The 17,251-nt window shown below is 42.3% G+C and overlaps 2 protein-coding genes across 2 annotated transcripts in view; both read left to right on the top strand.

Moving 5' to 3' along the window:
* The window catches only part of LOC115065089, a 10,690-nt gene extending 5,062 nt beyond the window's left edge, over positions 1–5,628 (top strand). Inside the window, exon 2 of the mRNA XM_029544735.1 lies at positions 5,073–5,628. Coding sequence (XP_029400595.1) covers positions 5,073–5,628 — 556 coding nt within the window. The remainder of the gene's footprint in view (positions 1–5,072) is intronic.
* On the top strand, positions 5,413–14,615 carry Znf597 (zinc finger protein 597). Its single transcript, XM_021209701.2, has 3 exons — positions 5,413–5,755; positions 6,729–6,855; positions 10,270–14,615. The coding sequence occupies exons 1-3, from the start codon at positions 5,723–5,725 to the stop codon at positions 11,367–11,369; spliced, it is 1,260 nt and encodes a 419-aa protein (XP_021065360.1). The 5' UTR covers positions 5,413–5,722; the 3' UTR covers positions 11,370–14,615.
* The last annotated feature ends 2,636 nt before the right edge of the window (positions 14,616–17,251 follow it).

The following is a 17,251-nucleotide window of genomic DNA, read 5'->3' as shown; positions in this document are numbered from 1 at the left end:
AAAACCACTGGTGTGGTGTGCCTATAATACCAGCCCTGGAGATATAGGGAAAAGGAGGTCTCTGGAACTCAAAGCCAGCCAGCAGAGCTAACGAGCTACGAGTTCTAGGCCAGTGATAGATCCTGTCTTAAAAAACCAGACCAAACCAAAATATGGACACTTGAGCAGTGACATCTGAGGCTGTCCTCCACATGCACAGGTAGTCGAACATGATGCAAGACTACACACACACACACACACACACACACACACACACACACACACACAGTACAAGGGTCAAGCTTTGAAGTTCGGTTCTTTTCTTCATTTATGGGGAACAAGGCACTGTGGATTCAGGACACACACTGCTTTAGAGATATGTGCTGTTACACTGTGTTTATGTGTGTTGTGTGATAAGGGTTTTAACAAGCATTTATTGTGGAAACAATTTGTAGAACTGAGTATGAGAGAATATATATTTGTCATGTTAAATACTGTGAGAATCCTTCAAATATATTCTTTTATTTTTTTCAACAACCCTGAAAGGTGTCCTTAACTTTGCAGTGAAACACCCACCTAAGACCTTTACAGTATGCCCACTGTCAGGGACAAAAGCATGATGACATGTGGCCCCACACTGGAAACAAGTTGGTTTTTTTTTTTAAAAAAAAAAAAACAAAAAAAACAAAAAAAAAACAACAACCTTTAAAAATAAGCTTCTTGGTAGTGAGCACAGCAGACACTCATTGTCAGCATCTGCTTCTGCCTTGGGAGTCCTCAGGAGAAGAATGGCTCCATGAGGCAGTCAGGAGAGAGGAGACTGTGCAGGCATGTGCTTCCAAAGGCTTTATTATTATTTGCATGGATCAAAACCAGGACAGGTCTGGGAAAACAGCTCAGTTCAGTGTTTGTAAGCATGGCATGAGTTCAATCCCTGAACCCATATGAAAATGTTAGGCACTTGTCACCCAGTAGGGAGGAAAAGGCAGGATCCCTGGGCATCCCTGATCGGCCAGTCTCGCCTAATTTGTGAGTCCCAGCCAGTAAAAGACCATCTCTAAAACTATCCTCTGGCCCCCAAAGGTGTGTGCATTCATGCACACATGAGCATGTTCATGACCATGTACACACACATCCAATCCAGGAAAAGCAGGAGCCATATATTTTACTTCTAAAATCCAAAGATCTTTTAATATTATGAACTAACACAAATAGGGCTGAGGAGATGGCGCAGCAGTACAGGACACTTGTTGATCTTCTCAAGAACCCATGCTGTTCCCAGTACCCTCATGGTAGTTCACAACCACCCGTAACTCCATCTGGGGGATCTGACACCCTTGTCTGACCTTCTTGAACACCAGACATGCATGTGGTGTACAGACATACATGCAGGAAAAACATTCAGACACATAAGATGGATCACCGTGGATCATACCACTTGAGAGTCAGACCAACACAGGTAGACTAAGTTGAGCATGTGACCATAGAGTATCTAGTGTCAGAATGGAGGGCCTGGTTCTCTATTAACATTGAAACTGGGCCTGGCAATGGGACAAGAGGTGATGCACATACTAAATATAAATACTTGCTTATTTCTTTATGGTCAGAGTCACTAAAATAGTCAGACACTTAAAACAAAGAGTATACCTACTAACTTCCGAGTCTTTAAAACACCATCTTTTCAGTAATGACAATTTAAAAATTAACACATAGACTGTTTATTTGGTTGATTTTTTGAGACAGGATTTTTCTGTGTAATAGCCCTGGCTGTCCTGGTCCTTTGTAGACCATGCTGACGTCATACTCAGCTCCATCTGCTTTTGCCTCTCAAGTGCTGGGATTAAAGGTATGCGCCACCATGCCTGGCTCACATGGACTACTTTTTTTTAAAAAAATATTTATTTATTTATTATATGTAANTACACTGTAGCCGACTTCAGACACTCCAGAAGAGGGCATCAGATCTTGTTATGGATGGTTGTGAGCCACCATGGTAGCTGGGATTTGAACTCGGGACCTTTGGAAGAGCAGTCGGTGCTCTTACCCACTGAGCCATCTCACCAGCCCGGACATAGACTACTTTTATAATTGAAAAACTGTATCTGCGTTTTGAAGGACAGGGAGAATGTTGCTCTTGCTATGTGTGGTTCGCCTCAAACTTATTCCACTGCTTCAACCTTCCAAATGCTGGGATTGTGGGTCACGACACTGGTCTCTACCTCTCTTTTTGATGTATTTCAATATGCAGCACTGACTAGCCTGGAACTCAGTATGAAAACCAGGTTGGCCTTGAATTCACAGATATCTGCCTCTCTCTACCTCCTGAGTGCTGGGATTAAAGGCCAGAACCACTACACTAGACCACACCAGTCTTAAGTTATTTTAATTCTATAACATATCTTATTAATATATAAACATTTTATATATTATATATTAATTCTATATTATACATCATGTATTTATATACAATATAAATACTATATTAATACATAATTTATATATAATAAAAATATTAATATTATCATCAGATCTTCACAAAGACACTTGACTAGAGAGAAAACTTTCATTCATATAGATTTTACTACTTTACTACCATTGATATGTTAAAGGTGAAAATGGAAAAATCTTGCAAATCATGGACTTTTTTAGATTTTGTGTCTGTGTGTTTATGTACATATATGTACATGGAAGGATATTTAAATGTTTTTTGTTTCAGAAATAGGCTTGGGTTTATATTTATGTCAGAGTTACTTAATACATTAACAAACAATATAATCATATATTAATAGAGAAAATTCATCCATTTATAGTAAAAGCTCAGCAGAATGAGTGTGTTTTGCTATTACAATGTATTGGGTGTCTCAAGGGAAATACAGTGTCATAGGAAGTAGATTTGGATTAATTTAAACTACATATATTAGGTGGCCAGGAAAAAGTTCAAAAAGGAAACATAATGGGGAAAGAAGATGATTTATATATCCAGTTAATACAAAACGAGACAAAGATGGTGGTAGAAAATAGACAATAATAAACTGTGCTACAAATGTCAGGAAGTGGTCTGAAAGGTTTTAACAAGTAATGTTTTGTTTTGATTTCATGGTAGCTCAGGCTGTCCTCAAGCTATGGAATTGAGGCTGACCTTGAACTCTTGGTTTTTCTATCTCCACCTCTGGAATGCTTCAGTCAGTAGAGGGCATGCATCATTACCATGTACGTGGTACTAGGGACCACAAAAGCTCCAGCTTTCGTGTTTATTTCTTAGTCACCTTGCTTGGCATGGTCGTTAATGACTACAAGAGGTGAGGGGAATGTTGACTCCACCCACCTCAGGGCTAACCTCTTCTCTGGTTAGATACTAAAGTGTTACTCTAGGCTTAGGTTCTGGACACTGGAATTGGGTCATCTTTTCGTAATAACTGAAACAGGGTTCAAAGTATAGAACCATCCATTTCTATCAGAAACTTCTTAGTTGAAATGAGACATCTATGAAAAAATTGGCAAGCCAAGCACAAAACAAGAGAAGAAAGATGACCACGAGTTGCATCCAGATGAGACGAACATGCCTTTGCTGTAGGGTTACATACCACTCTTGAGTATTTTGAAGCGGTATAGGTCTGTAGGGAAGTTTGTTCTCATTTTTTCATCTGTTATTGAAGCATCTGGGTTTTTTACCCTGGGGTCTTTAGGCAGCCTCTTTAGTGATCATTCCCAGACAGCTTAGATAACAGTGGATAACTTGCCCTTGTGTTACTGACTTTCTACTTGCATTTTTCCTTTACCCAGAGTTTTTATTTTGTAGTTAGATGGCTAGAGTGTGTCAGATCCTTCTCCCGGTGACAGAGCACTGTATTGACGCATGATAGGGCAAACCCTAATGAATATTCTTGAAAAACTTGGGATGGGTCCATTAGACAAAAAAAGTTAGCATGCAGTGCTGTGTTCCATTGGCATTATCAACATTTAATAGGAAACACTGGGACCTGTATGCTGCCACTAAGCTCCAGAATGAACACAACTGCTCTACTTTTTAATTGTTTTGTTAGATTCTGTTATTGGCAGTTGAAACTATTCTGACATTCTGTCAAATCCCACGACTCTTCACCTCAGATGTTTTAATAACCATGCAGCCAATCCCTGAGCAACCTGACATTAGCACAGATTTTGTTGGCACTGGGTGGGGTGGTTGGCACTGGGTGGGATGGCCTCATCCCTAATCCCAGCACTTGGGTGGCAGAAGCAAGTGGGTGTCTTCTATGTCAGAGGCCAGGCTGTTCTACAGAGCAAGTTCTGGAACAGCCAAGGGCATAGAGTAAAATCCCATCTCTAACGAAAGAGACAAGAGACCTGGGGTTTATTTGGAATTTTCAAGGTATTAATCCTGTTTGTTGATCCCCCAAACTGTCATAAACTGGCAGATCTTTTCACTTAACATCTTATAATATTTTAAATTATCCTCTGTATTATCAAAGAGAGGCATTGTGGGCTCTTTGCAGCTAAGGAAAGCAAGATTAAAAGGCGTCCAAATGTGGGTTTGTGTCTAGCTACTAAGGGGTACTGAGGCAAGACCTTAAGTGCTGGGTCTGCTGGGGCTACATAGTGAGTTCAGAGTTAGCTTGGGCCAACCTCATTTCAAAATAAAGTTCAAAACAAGGATAGGGGTCTGAGCTCAGTGGTAGAAAATCTACTATGTGTGAAACCGTAGTTTCACCCTCAGTACCACAAAGGAAAAAAAAAAAAAGGCACGATCATCTAATTACTGACAGTTCTAGAAAGAGCTCGACTTTATGATTTTGAATCTTCAATTCGCTGCTCAGTGTTGATTACAAAAATATTTGCCACTGGGGCAGGTCCAGACATCCTGCGAAGGAAATCAGCGATCTATTCCCGCTCGATGTCCGCTATGGGTCCCAATCATTCGGCTGGACTACACCTGTCCGGTACAATGCTTTAGGATCGGACAGGAACAACCAGGCTAACCTGGCCTGAACTTGTGATTGCACACGGTGGCCCCACAATCCATCTGAGACGCTGGGCTTGGGCCCAAGCTGAGCCTGCATCTCGGGGCCTCTCATTCGCCTCACCCCCTCCGACAGAAAGCTCAGGCCCCCCAGCGTCTGTGTGTTCCCGCCTTCCGTGACCGACTCCAGGGTGGTCCCGTCTCTGCTTTTCGAATCACCGAGCCCCTCAGGGACCATCCTACTGCTCCGACTGAACCTATCAACAGGCGGGGCACTCACCACCGAGACCCAGCCAGAGGAACCGGAAGCGACCGCTTGTAGACGCTCAGGAATAACTACGTCTCTCAGTTGCCAGGTGCGATTCAGGTCCTCGGGAAGCTGCTCAATTGGTCCATTAAGGAGGGACCGCAGCCTCGGGAGTACGCTGGCCAATCAGGATGCAGGATGGCTGAGCGGGGGGGGGGGCGCGTCGCTTCCGGCGGTTTCCCTGCAGCTACTGCGTGGGGAGCATGGGAGCGTGGGAGTTTTGTGGTGGCCTCCGCCTCCTTTGTCGCGTCTCGGCTGGGCGTGGCTTCACGCTGCTTCTGCCGGGTTGGGCGAGGTTGTCAGTGCTCCCGGGCTGGTGAGTGTGGCTGTTTCAGAGCTGTTTTGGAGAAAGAAGCCGTCACCTCAGATTCTCAGAGGAGCTTGAGGGAGAAGTGGAAAGGCGTGGCAGCGGACTCGGAGACTCTCCACTCGAAGTGTTGTCCAAACGTGGGGACTTAAGGAGCCCTTCGTTTCCCCAGATGGCGTCCACGCTCCCCACATCGGATGAGCAGGTGAATTATGTCGCTGTTTTCCTACAGGTGTCCTGACCTAGCAGCAGGGTTAGACGCGCGGGTCCTGAGGCGCCTCCTCAGATAGCCCTTTGACCGAGCTGTCTTACGTTCCTTGGCTTACCGACTTCCTCATTTCAGAATCATCAGGTGGAGGAGAGCCCTAGCAGGGGGTCTATAACAATTTCTCAAAGTTATCTTGCTGGAATGAGTCTCCAAATGGCAGATTCCTGGGCTTCACACCTGTTGAATAATGATAATTAAAGCCCAGGTGAATTTTAATCGCACCAAAAGCTCAGTGGGTTTACAGGAACAGTAAACTTAGGAGAAAACTAGAGTTTTAAGTGGTGGTGGTGGTGGGGGGGGGAGCTGAGCAATCATTGATGAAAAAGAAGCAGACTAGCAAAGAATGTTAGGAAACTCCTAAAAACTATTTCTCAGGATTCTTACTGGACTGGCCTTTCTTCCCTACTCACCTCTTTTCCCCCTCCCTTCTTAGAGAATCCATAATAATTTCTCTCCCCAAGAATTGTTCACTTATCTTTTTAGGAAAGACTATGTTCACACGGTGTACTTCTTGATTCTCACACCACTGTTTGAAAATTTATGTTTATGCACTTTCCCCCACTCTATTCAAGCCATAGAGTTCCCTCAGGGAGGAATATTTTACACCAAGCCTTTTTCTCCTTAGAATGCGAAGGGGTTTATTTAGCTCTTTTCAGCCTTCGAAGACTCAACTGACCTTCTAGCTTTTTGTTTGTTTGTTTTGTTTGTTTTTTGTTTTTTGTTTTTTTTTTTGTTTTTCGAGACAGGGTTTCTCTGTGTAGCCCTGGCTGTCCTGGAACTCACTCTGTAGACCAGGCTGGCCTCGAACTCAGAAATCCGCCTGCCTCTGCCTCCCGAGTGCTGGGATTAAAGGCGTGCGCCACCACCGGCCCTTCTAGCTTTTTATACTAACAGTGCCTTCCTGTTTCAGGGACGGCTGCTATTTGAAGATCTGGATGTGTACTTTTCTCAGGAGGAGTGTGTGAGTCTGCCCCCTGCTCAGAAGACCCTCAGCAGAGAAGCCCCCCCAGAGAGCTTTGAGACTTTGGACTCGATAGGTAAGGCAGGTGTTTCTCCCGCATTATGGAACTTTCATCAGTTCTGGGATGAAAATTGTATGCCTTGTCCACACTGGTGGTGGACTGAGACCTATCTGTCACACACACACACACACACACACACACACACTGTGTATCATATATATACATATATATATATATGTATATATATATATATCTCATGTATATGTGGATTTCTATGGCTATAGCAAGAACTTGTAGAAGAGAACAAGTGTCAGAGTCAGATAATGTTTTCCCTTGTGTGAGCACGAGGGCCAGTGCACATGCATGAGTGTGTGCAGGCCATTGGTGATGTCAGGTGACTTTCCCATTTGTTCTCCACTCTACTTACTGAAGTCCAGTTAGCCAGCTTGCTTAGGGATCCTCTGTCTCCACATCCTGAGTGCTGGGATAACAAGGTGGGCCAACACATCTACCTGGCTTTTTCTGGGTGCTGGGCATCCAAATTCCTGTCCTTAGCTTACACTGTAAACATTTTATATGCTGAGCCATCTTCCCTGCCCTGAAATGATTTCTTAAAAGAAACCCAGTCTACAACAGTGACCATGGTTTCACAAATGTGCCAGTACCTTGTAATTTCCTTAAATAATTGTTGAAGTCAAATCAATTTTACTCAGGAAATTTTATTAACATAGAGATTGTCATTTGCTAAAGATCAGAAACTGATTTTCTCTTGAGGGGGTATGCTGCCTTTCTAACTTAAGAGTAACCATATGCAGTATTCCTAAACTATTTTTCAAAATTCATGACTTATATTTTCCACTTCTGCCCTGTTCATGTTCTCCTCTATCTTCTTGAATATACGTGTGTATGTGTGTGTGTGTGTGTATGTATATGTGTGTGTGTATGTATATGTATATATGTGTGTGTGTGTATTTATACTTAGCAACCCAGGGTCCCCGTGGTTCTTTTTTTGCCAACTTTCTCAGCATATTCTTCTAGCTCATCTCTGTTTCTTTGTGTCCTACATGAACTCACAGAAACACTTTGTACCAGGGACCCAAGTGGCCACACTTGGCTGAGATGCTGGTGGATGATTTTAATTCTCCTTCCTGTCCTTCACTTGAGTATCTCCAGAATTGCTCTTCAGTAGCCTGCCTACAGGAGCCCCTCCCCCATCCTACTCTGCTTCCTGATGCTCACTCTTGTCCACCTGGCTCTTTCCTGCTGCCCTCCCTCATCAGTCTCAGTGTCACCTACTAACCTGCAGAAGAACTCTCCACCAGGGAACCCACAGTCACTGCACCTGCATAGGCTTCAGCGTAGACAACAGTAACCAAACACATGTTTATAAACATAATATAAATAATAGGACATTTATAGATATATATTTATAATAGCTCTTTTACTACTTTGCTGATTTTATTTATTTATTTGGTTTTATGAGTCAGGATGTATGTAGTCTTGGCTATCCTGGAACTCCCTATGTAGACCAGGCTGGTCTTGAAACCACACAGGTCTACCATCTCTACCTCCCAGTGCTAGGATTATAAGCATATGGACACACTAATTTTAAATATATGTATCATTTCTGGGTCTGTTTGTATTGATTGGCTTTTCTTCTGTTATATGAGTTGTGATTACTATTCTTTACATGTCTGGCAAGGTTTGACTGGATTTTTAGATATTGATTATTTTATATTTTTCTCATTTTTTTAAAGATTTATTTTTATTTGTGTGTATATACGTGTTTTGCCTTAATATATGTCTATGTCTGTGCACCATTTGTAAGCCTGGTGCCCTAGGAGGTCCCATGGAACTAAAGTTAGAAATGATTGTGAGTTTCCTTGTGGTTGGGAATTGAACCCAGATCCTCTGGAAGAACAGCTGGTACTCTTAACAGCCAAGCCATCTCTCCAGCCTCTACAGATATGATTTAAAAAAAATTTTTTTTAAACCTGCAATTAATTGAATCTGCAGCCATACACCTGTGGGTATTTAGGGATGGCTATATTTGGAAAAAAATATTTAAAAGGAGTTGTTTATACTAGGTTTAGGCTTTGTCGGCCCTCCTTGAGATAAGACAGTATTTGCCGGCAGTCTATACATACAGAGCAGCTCTATTGTGATCATTTTCCGTGAAGCATGTAAAAGTGGTTCTGTTCAGGGGAAGAGTGGCCCGGGACTCGGAAGCTAGGAACCATAGAGCTCTGAGAGGAGGAGGTGTCCCAATGGAAGGGCATCCTGAGACACAGGGGTCCAGGAACCTCACAGCTCTGAGATGGGACAGTATCCCAGTGGAAGAGCATCCTGAGACAGGAATCCCACAGCTCTGAGAGGAAGCCTCCTCAGCAGAGGGGTTGTAGCTCCCCAGGGAGGGGATCCCCAGCTGAGCTCAGGCGCCTCAGCCCTGCTCCTTCTCTTTGCTTCTTCATTGCTTCTTTTCTCCTTGGATTCTTCTAATGAAAGAGTCACACCAGGCAGAAAGTATCATGAAAGAAGTTTATTGGAGGGCCCAGGGTATAGAGGAATGAATCCAAGATGGCTGCCCCTTGTTCCTGGGAGCAGACAGCAAGGAATTGGATAAAGGGACAGTGCTTATATAGGATCTTTGAGGGGGTGAAGCTTCTCAGGGCAGAGATTGCTAGAATGAGGATTGGTAGGATTTCAAGTTCTGAACTTGGGGGCTAGAGAGGAAGTGCTGACACTGTGGGGCACCCCCTGTGGGACACCCCCTACAGTGGTTTTTTTCACGGAAGCGGGAGGCTGAGGCAGGAAAGAGGGTATTGCCTCTGTGGACAGCTTCTCCTGAAGGCAGTAGGCTGAGGCAGGAAAAGAGTCTCCATCAAGCTCCTGCTGCGGCAGGAAAGGACGAGCCCTGGTGTCCGCTGCCAGCTGAGATGTGCCATTTTGACAGGAACCGCCGCTTTTTGACAACTGCCAGGGCATCTTACTGAGGCCAAGGCCATGGCTTCTGACAAACACTGCTTAGGAACTTCAAGATGGAATTCTAAAGATCTTATAGGGATATAGAACTATTTTTAATAATTTGTTTATTAAAGTAGTTGTCTTCTCTTTTCAGATAAATATGTCTAATTTCTATTCCAGTTTTGACTACTCAACTCTCACTTGAGATAATGAAAAAATCCTAGGACCTAATTAGACTAAGCAGAAAAACTACATTTCTGGGTACTGCCTACCAAGGTCCTTAGTACCTATCCCACTGAAGCCTGTTTTAGAGACATTCTCCCTCCCTTCCTTCGTGCAGATTGACCTGGAACCTTGCATTGCACCCGAATGGATAGACTTTGATATGGGGAAGTCTAGAGAGCCTGCTGGCTCCTAGTTTTGTTTATGTGATAGTGTTCCGTTTCCTGGTCTTCTGTGTAACTACTTGAACATGTTCTTTCTCTAGCGTCACTTAAAGGTGGTGTCTTTTGTTTTTATGAACAGGAGGGGAAGACCGGACTGAGAGCAGTCAGAAGTTGAGCCTCAAGCCTGTGGAACATGAAGAGCTGTCCCTAGAAAAGGCCTCCATTGCTGCTCCCCTTGTCCACTACTCTGAGCAATCTGAGCAGGATGATGAACTGCATGAATACAAAATGTCAGGTGGAAAGTTGACTTGCAAGACCAAACTTACAAGCCTCTTGGTTACCATTGACAACCAAACCCCATTAGTAGAGTTATCTCAATGTTTAGGAGTCAAAACACTTTCAGATATTATTGAAGTTCCTTGGGAAGAAGCCAAAAATGTGTACAAGTGTCCTGACTGTGACCAAAGCTTCAGTGATAATACATACCTTGTTTTGCATCAGAAAATTCATTCAAGAGAGAAAAAGTATAAATGTAGTACCTGTGAGAAGACCTTCAGTCACAGAACCAACCTGAGGACACATAAGCGAATCCACACTGGTGAGAAGCCTTACAAGTGTGCAGAGTGTGCTGCCAGCTTCCGACAGCAGTCACACCTGTCCAGGCACATGAATAGCCATTTAGAGGAGAAACCATATACATGCAGTGTATGTGGGAGAGGTTTTATGTGGCTCCCAGGATTGGCAGAACATCAGAAGAGTCATACTGATAAGAAATCTTATGAATGTTCTGACCACGATCAGGAAACAAATCTGACTTTGCCTGAAGAAAGAGGCTCATCAGACACCCCACCCCAGCACACACACTGTGTGAAAACCCTGGAGCAGCCCTCAGACCGTGCTCTCCCTGAGAAAGGCCGTAAGGAGGACCCTGAACACCGCAGTGCTGACGATGAGGACTTTTTCTCGTTCTCCAGATTCAAGCCGTTACAGTGTCTTGACTGTGAGATGACTTTTCCTTGTTTCTCGGAGCTTGTCTCTCACCAAACCGTTCATGACCTGGAAAAACCTCATAAGTGCAAAACGTGTACAAAAACTTTTGCTTCAGAGTCAGAACTTGTATCCCATGAGAAGAGCCACAGAAGAGAAGAGCCTTTTAAATGTACGGTGTGTGGGAAGAGCTTCAGCGTGAACATGCAGCTCGTCACTCATAAACGTACCCATAGGAGAAATAGCAAGTAAATACAAGCCTTTGCTTGCATTGGGCTCTTTGGTGTCTGTGTGATGGTAAATACTGAGGTGCATAGGGCACTATGCTAAGCAAGCACTTTACACACATTCTATGGAATGTTGCAGTATTATTTATCACATCTGATCAGATCTGAGGAGATAAATCAGTGTTATATAGATAGTATGTGAAGCCAAGATTTGAACCCAGTTACTGATCAAATTCCATTTATATGAGCCAGGGAAACGTAAAACTATAAAATTCAGTTTTTGACTGCTGGGTATGGTGGCTCACACCTTTAATTCCAGCATTCAGGCAGCAGAGACAGGAGGATTTCTGTGATGTAAAGGCCAGCCAAGTCTACATAGTGTGTTCCAGTCAAACCAAGGCTACATAGAGGGACTCTTTCAAAAAACCAAAATAATTCAGTTTTTTTTAAGATGAAGGTTGTTTTACAATTTTTTCTTTAAAAATGTTATTTCTAAGAATATTTTAGGAAGAGGAAATTTATTTTTTGCCAGTTCTATTACATGATATATCTAGAAAAATGAATGTTTTTATATTTATTTGTATGCTTTTCTTGTTAAAGCTATTTCAGTGTAGTGGTTTTTTTTGTTGTTGTTGTTTTTTTTAAATGTGAATTTCTAGTTTAGGGCTCCATATAAAGTTACCAAATTTTCAACTTCTTTAAAATGTGCGTATGGAGCAAGCAGGGAGGCACTGTTTTAAAGTGTATGGGGAGAGGGCCTTCTTGCTCAGGGAGCCCAGGCTGGCCTCAAAATCATCATTTTCCTGTATTCCTCTTCCACGAGCTAACATTCCTGGTCTATGCCACCATGAGTAGGTAGTTAACAGCTTGATGGCAGGATTTGTGACTTCCCACTTTCCAACTTGATGGCAGGGACGGTCCTGACACTCTGTACCTGTTCCTTTCTAAGGGGGTTTGCCTCCAGACCCCCCGAAGCACATTCCAGGCTGGCTATGAGTCGTTAGAACTACTTTTTAGAGAGCACGCTAAGTACTGTGGTTATATTATTTTGTTTAATCTTCAAAAAAAAAGTCTGAGACCGTCCATGTTTTATAGATTAACAGAAGCTTTCAGAGGGTAAAGTCCGTCCTTTGCTAAGCACATTGCAACGAGGCTGACATCTAAATTCAGTGACACTGCACTACTCCCTGTTGGTGTTTGTGCCACATGTTAATCCTACTAAGAGACAAGGAAGCAGGGAGGAGGGGGAGACATCCTCATGGAGGCTGCCCTGGGACTTACTACCTGGAGCCCATTGTGGCCTTTGTTTTATCCAGAGCTTTATTTCATTGCTCTTAAAAAGCCACAGAAGATTCTACAGCTTCATGCTTGAATTCCTTGTGAGTATATTAAATCAGATTTCTTTAAATTATAACTCTTCTTCTCCATCTCCAAAGACAAATACATATCGCATTGTTGAGTTTTTAACTAAAATAGTAACATATATACCTTTAGGTACTGGTATTACAGATAAATATTAGAACAAAATCTTGTCATACGGTGTGGTTATTAAAAGAACCAAGAATGTTGTAAGTATACATTCATATAGAACTACACTTTACAGCAAAATGGATTATATACCTATTAGTAAAATTATCTATATGGTCTTTTGATTAGTATAAAAGGAAGATTTCATTCTGTTTAAATGGACTATAAAAACAACAGTATTTACTAAAATAGAATTACTGCTGGGAAATTTCATGAACAAAAAGCCCTCTTGAAGGCCAGTGGCTGCAACATAGTAAGGCAGTGTCTCTTCTATAGAAGAACAGATGGAGAACTTCATGTACAAAAAGACACCAGCTGTGCAACTAAATTCTTAATACTAGGGACAGGAAGAGCACTGTTGCTGGGTGAGATAAACTGAAGTCAACAGCCTTGCCTCATTTGTGGTTCCTCTCCTGGCTGTTGCCCCTCTCCTAGAGGTCACTGTTTCAGCTGATCCACAGTTGAGACTGTATGCTCTGTATGTCAAGGTCAGACTTGGCTGCTTTCTCCACATTTAGGATGTAAAGCATCATTCTGTCAGGGAGTTGAGCGTCTTAATGGCTTTCAGGTCTCTTCAGCCCTCTGTCAGAGATGCTTTGAATTGTATAGAAAGGTAGGCTCAAGTTTTCACCTAACCCTGGGATATAGTGGTTGTTAGACAGCAACACTTAGTGGTTGTTAGGAGAGCATTAGCTTCCTACTCTGTTGCTTCTCAAGGGAGGAACTGCTATGGTGCCTCATGGGCTCTATGTTTGAGTGAAGCCTGAAGAGTTGAAGGACAGGGAGTAAAACTGGAAAAGAGCCCCTTACTCGTGAGAGTTGCACCGAAAGAAATGAAAAAAAAAATGGCTGATAGAAAGGTTGGAAGTTGTCACCTTTTTATTTGTTTTTGGCACTAAAGAAATACCAAAGAAGTTGAATTTATGCTTCTGGACATGCTGTACATCATTTTTGTTTTGTTTTGTTTTTCAAGACAGGGTTTTTCTGTGGTGCTCTAGCTGTCCTGGNCCTGGCTCTATAGACCAGGCTAGCCTCAACTCAAGAGACCGGCCTGCCTCTGCCTTGAGCCGCTGGGATTAAAAGTGTGCGCGCCACCACTGCCCGGCCCTGCTGTACATCTTAACATGGAATTCACAATTTACCTCTCAGTGTTGTGGTTTTTTTTACATTCTCCAGATTTTGAAAGACCACTCACAAAAGATAGGATAAAAAGAGGACTTTTACAAAAACTATTACTATATGCGAGAGTAGTTAAATAGACTTTGATATAATAGTATTGGTGATTGGTATGCAGAAAAAATGAAAAACTATTATGTCAGTTACTGTGAAATATTTTTAGTTATTTCCTTATCGTGTGCTTGTTCCTAAAAACATTGGTTGTGTTATTCTCAAGCCGTTCTGCCTCTAAGAGTTGAAGAAAAAACTGTGGTGTTTGGGCTACCTTTATGGTGAAGGCCTTCTCACCCTCCTCATAATATTGCCAAGTAGGGTAGATGCCACACGATTTCTCTTAACCCGTGGTATTAGCAAATCATATAGGTGCTAATAACAAATACTGGATGCAGTCAATACAGGGATATAAAGTGGAATGTAAGAGCCTATTGCTATGAATGTAGCCAACTACATGTTGTACAGGAATGCTGATGTTATGAAGTGTGGAAACTTGGTATTGAAGATGTGAACTCAAAACTTTGTGGATTTTTTGATGCCATGATAAAAATGTGACTAAAACTGTCCCTTACCACGACGGTGGGGATAGCAGTTTCTGTTAAGCTGTCCTTACTGACGCCAACAGCATTTCCCAGTGGGATTTAGATGCTAGCTAGTGCTTGCACTTTGTATTTAAGAGCCGTTAGACTTTGTTGTTGAAGGAGTAGAACACAAACTAGTTTTGTGCTGCTACAAATAATTTGTCCATATATCTCTATAACACTGAAAACAGCCCACAGCACAGGCGCTCAGGCAGTTAAAGGACATTTTTGTCTTTGAAGCCTAAAGTTCTATAAAATTAAGTAGCACTGTTCTGGTGACTGTAATATAAGATGTCAAACAATCTAAAAATACAGATTTTGCTTTAAATAATCTGTAATTTACTGTATACAAAGGGAGATGTAGGTTACAGCTTTTATAAAAAAGACCCTATTTTAAATGTTTCTTGAGATCGGGGGATCTCAGTAGGAAACTGCCTTTGCTTTGACTTTGTTTAAAAGGTAAAGATGTTTATTAAGTGCACATTTAACTGGTTTAGTCTTATTAGAACTATTTAAGTGATATTAAAAGAAAGGCTATTATCTTTCCAGGACCTGTCTAACTGTAGATGTTTCATCTCTTCAAATTGAGACCCTTGTGTACAAGACAGGTCAGAGAGAAAGAGGGTACGGCGTATCATTATATAAACACCTAAGAGTATTCTACCATGTCTAGTTATCTTGATGCCTAATTAGGCTTCCGTATGCATTTCTGTTTAACGTTTCAGCTTTACTGTTTTGTTTGATGGATTCTCATTGGTCTTAGCTCAACTGTGAATGTGTGCCTCTGATGTGCAATTTATCATCCAATAAATGTTGTGATGACAGCAGGTGGTGAATTTTTAAAATATATACTTAAAGGATTTTCTGTTGCAGTAATGTAAATTTGAAACAGCTGGTTGGATAATACTTTAGAGAATATGAAAGAGTGAATGAATATACTTCACATGAAATAGCGTGTCCTGTTTCCCGGAATTCAGTATAAAGTTCCAGCATTATTCCAAGACTGCGCTAGATGTCTACCCACCTTCCACAGTCTTAGCTGCATAGTAGTGGTACAGGAAAGGTACCGCTGCCTCCTCTGGGCAACTGTTGCCAGACAGGTTCAGCTGGGAAGAAGTATGGTAAATGGTTATCTCTTATGTTTCCTGTAGCTTCGGAGCAATCGTGGACTGGCCAAGCATCCACCAGGTATACAGACTGGCACTAACAGATTCCATTTGCCCCTGAGCCAGTAGGGAAGCTGGAAGTCGAGGCCACTTCCGGTGTTTCCTTCTATCAGCATGTGTACACTGCTCTAGCTATTGAAGCTGGACATGCAGCAGTGCAGTTTGGTGAGGTAGGTGTGGTCTGTCCCATGGCCACCCCACACCTCTAGGGTCTCAGCAGGAAACGGCTATGGACAGAAGACATCTGCCTTGAGGTCACTCAGGACTGAGTCTGAGTGTGTCTCTGTGTGAGATAATGTGTTGAGGCTATAGAGACCTTTGTTTCGATAGCATGATGGGAAGCACTGACCAATGTTGCACCAGAGGAAGCTGTGCTGGTGTGCTCTTACGCCTGATTGGCTTTGAGATTGTCTATGTTGCCTAGACTAACCATTACCATAGGTGCTCAAGCAGTCTTGGTCCTCGCACAGCTGGTCCTTGGAGCATTATTCTATCCAATGTGATTCCGATTAGTCAGTGTGTTCTTGGCTCACCTTGGGTAAATGGTTTCTCCTGAATGATTTTAGCCACATTTATGACTGCACAGATTTATCTGATGTCAGTCCAGGTTTCTCCTCTGTTGCACTTAAGTGCAATTCCTGTATTCAAGTACCTAAAACATTCTCCTTTGAACATTTTTGAGAAATCTAAATACCTCTCTGACATTGCATGCATTTAGCTTGTTTGCCTCCAGGACACGGCACTCTATCCATACAATTGAACCTCCTCTTCTTCCTCACACTGTGGTTTCAATGTTTGCTCTCAAAATTCATGTTAAAATCCTAGAAGGTGGGGGGCTTTGGAAGGTGACTAGGTCATGGATGTGAACCCCTTATTTAGTTACCTTATAAAAGAAACTTGAGAGAACTAGCCAGAACTCTCCATTATGTGAGGACCCGTCAAGATCACACTATCTATAAAAGGGCCCTTTCCAGATACAGGGGTCTGCCAGCACGAGTCTTGGACTTCTCCACCTCTAGGAATATGAGAAACCAATTTCTTATCTATAAACTTTCCCAACTCATTATCCGTTCTTCCATGAATTTCTGTGAGTGATATCTTAATATTTCACAAACATGCTGGGGATATAATTCAGTGAAAGGGTGCTTATTTAGCATGTGGGAAGCCCTGTATGGGTCCTAGCATTACAAAACAAAAGCCAAGCCAAAGAAAGCCCAAACCTGCTTCTCTACTTAATTGTCCTCATCCAAGAGTAACTAAACCTTATCCAGCCAGTTAAGTAAAATAGTCAGGTACTGTCTGATTGGGTCACCATTCAAAGACACTTTCTACTGGCATTCTGTTGTCCTTAGGATAACAGCTGAAGTCTACAATGAGACCATTTCTGTTATGTCTTCTCCAGCCATACTATCTTCCAGTTCAATATACCAACTTCTTCCTTGAGAACTGTGCATATATCCAGG

The sequence above is a fragment of the Mus pahari genome, chromosome 12 (assembly GCF_900095145.1).
Source record: "Mus pahari chromosome 12, PAHARI_EIJ_v1.1, whole genome shotgun sequence".
NCBI classification, from domain to species: Eukaryota; Metazoa; Chordata; class Mammalia; order Rodentia; family Muridae; genus Mus; species Mus pahari.
The sequence above is the reverse complement of the archived record's forward strand: the minus strand, read 5'-3'. Positions and strand labels throughout refer to the sequence as shown.

Coding starts and splice junctions, on each gene's coding strand:
- Znf597 (XM_021209701.2), top strand. CDS start 5,723: ATGGCGTCCACGCTCCCCACATCGGATGAGCAG. Junction 5,756..6,728: donor TCCCCACATCGGATGAGCAG/GTGAATTATGTC, acceptor TTCCTGTTTCAG/GGACGGCTGCTATTTGAAGA. Junction 6,856..10,269: donor TGAGACTTTGGACTCGATAG/GTAAGGCAGGTG, acceptor TTTTATGAACAG/GAGGGGAAGACCGGACTGAG.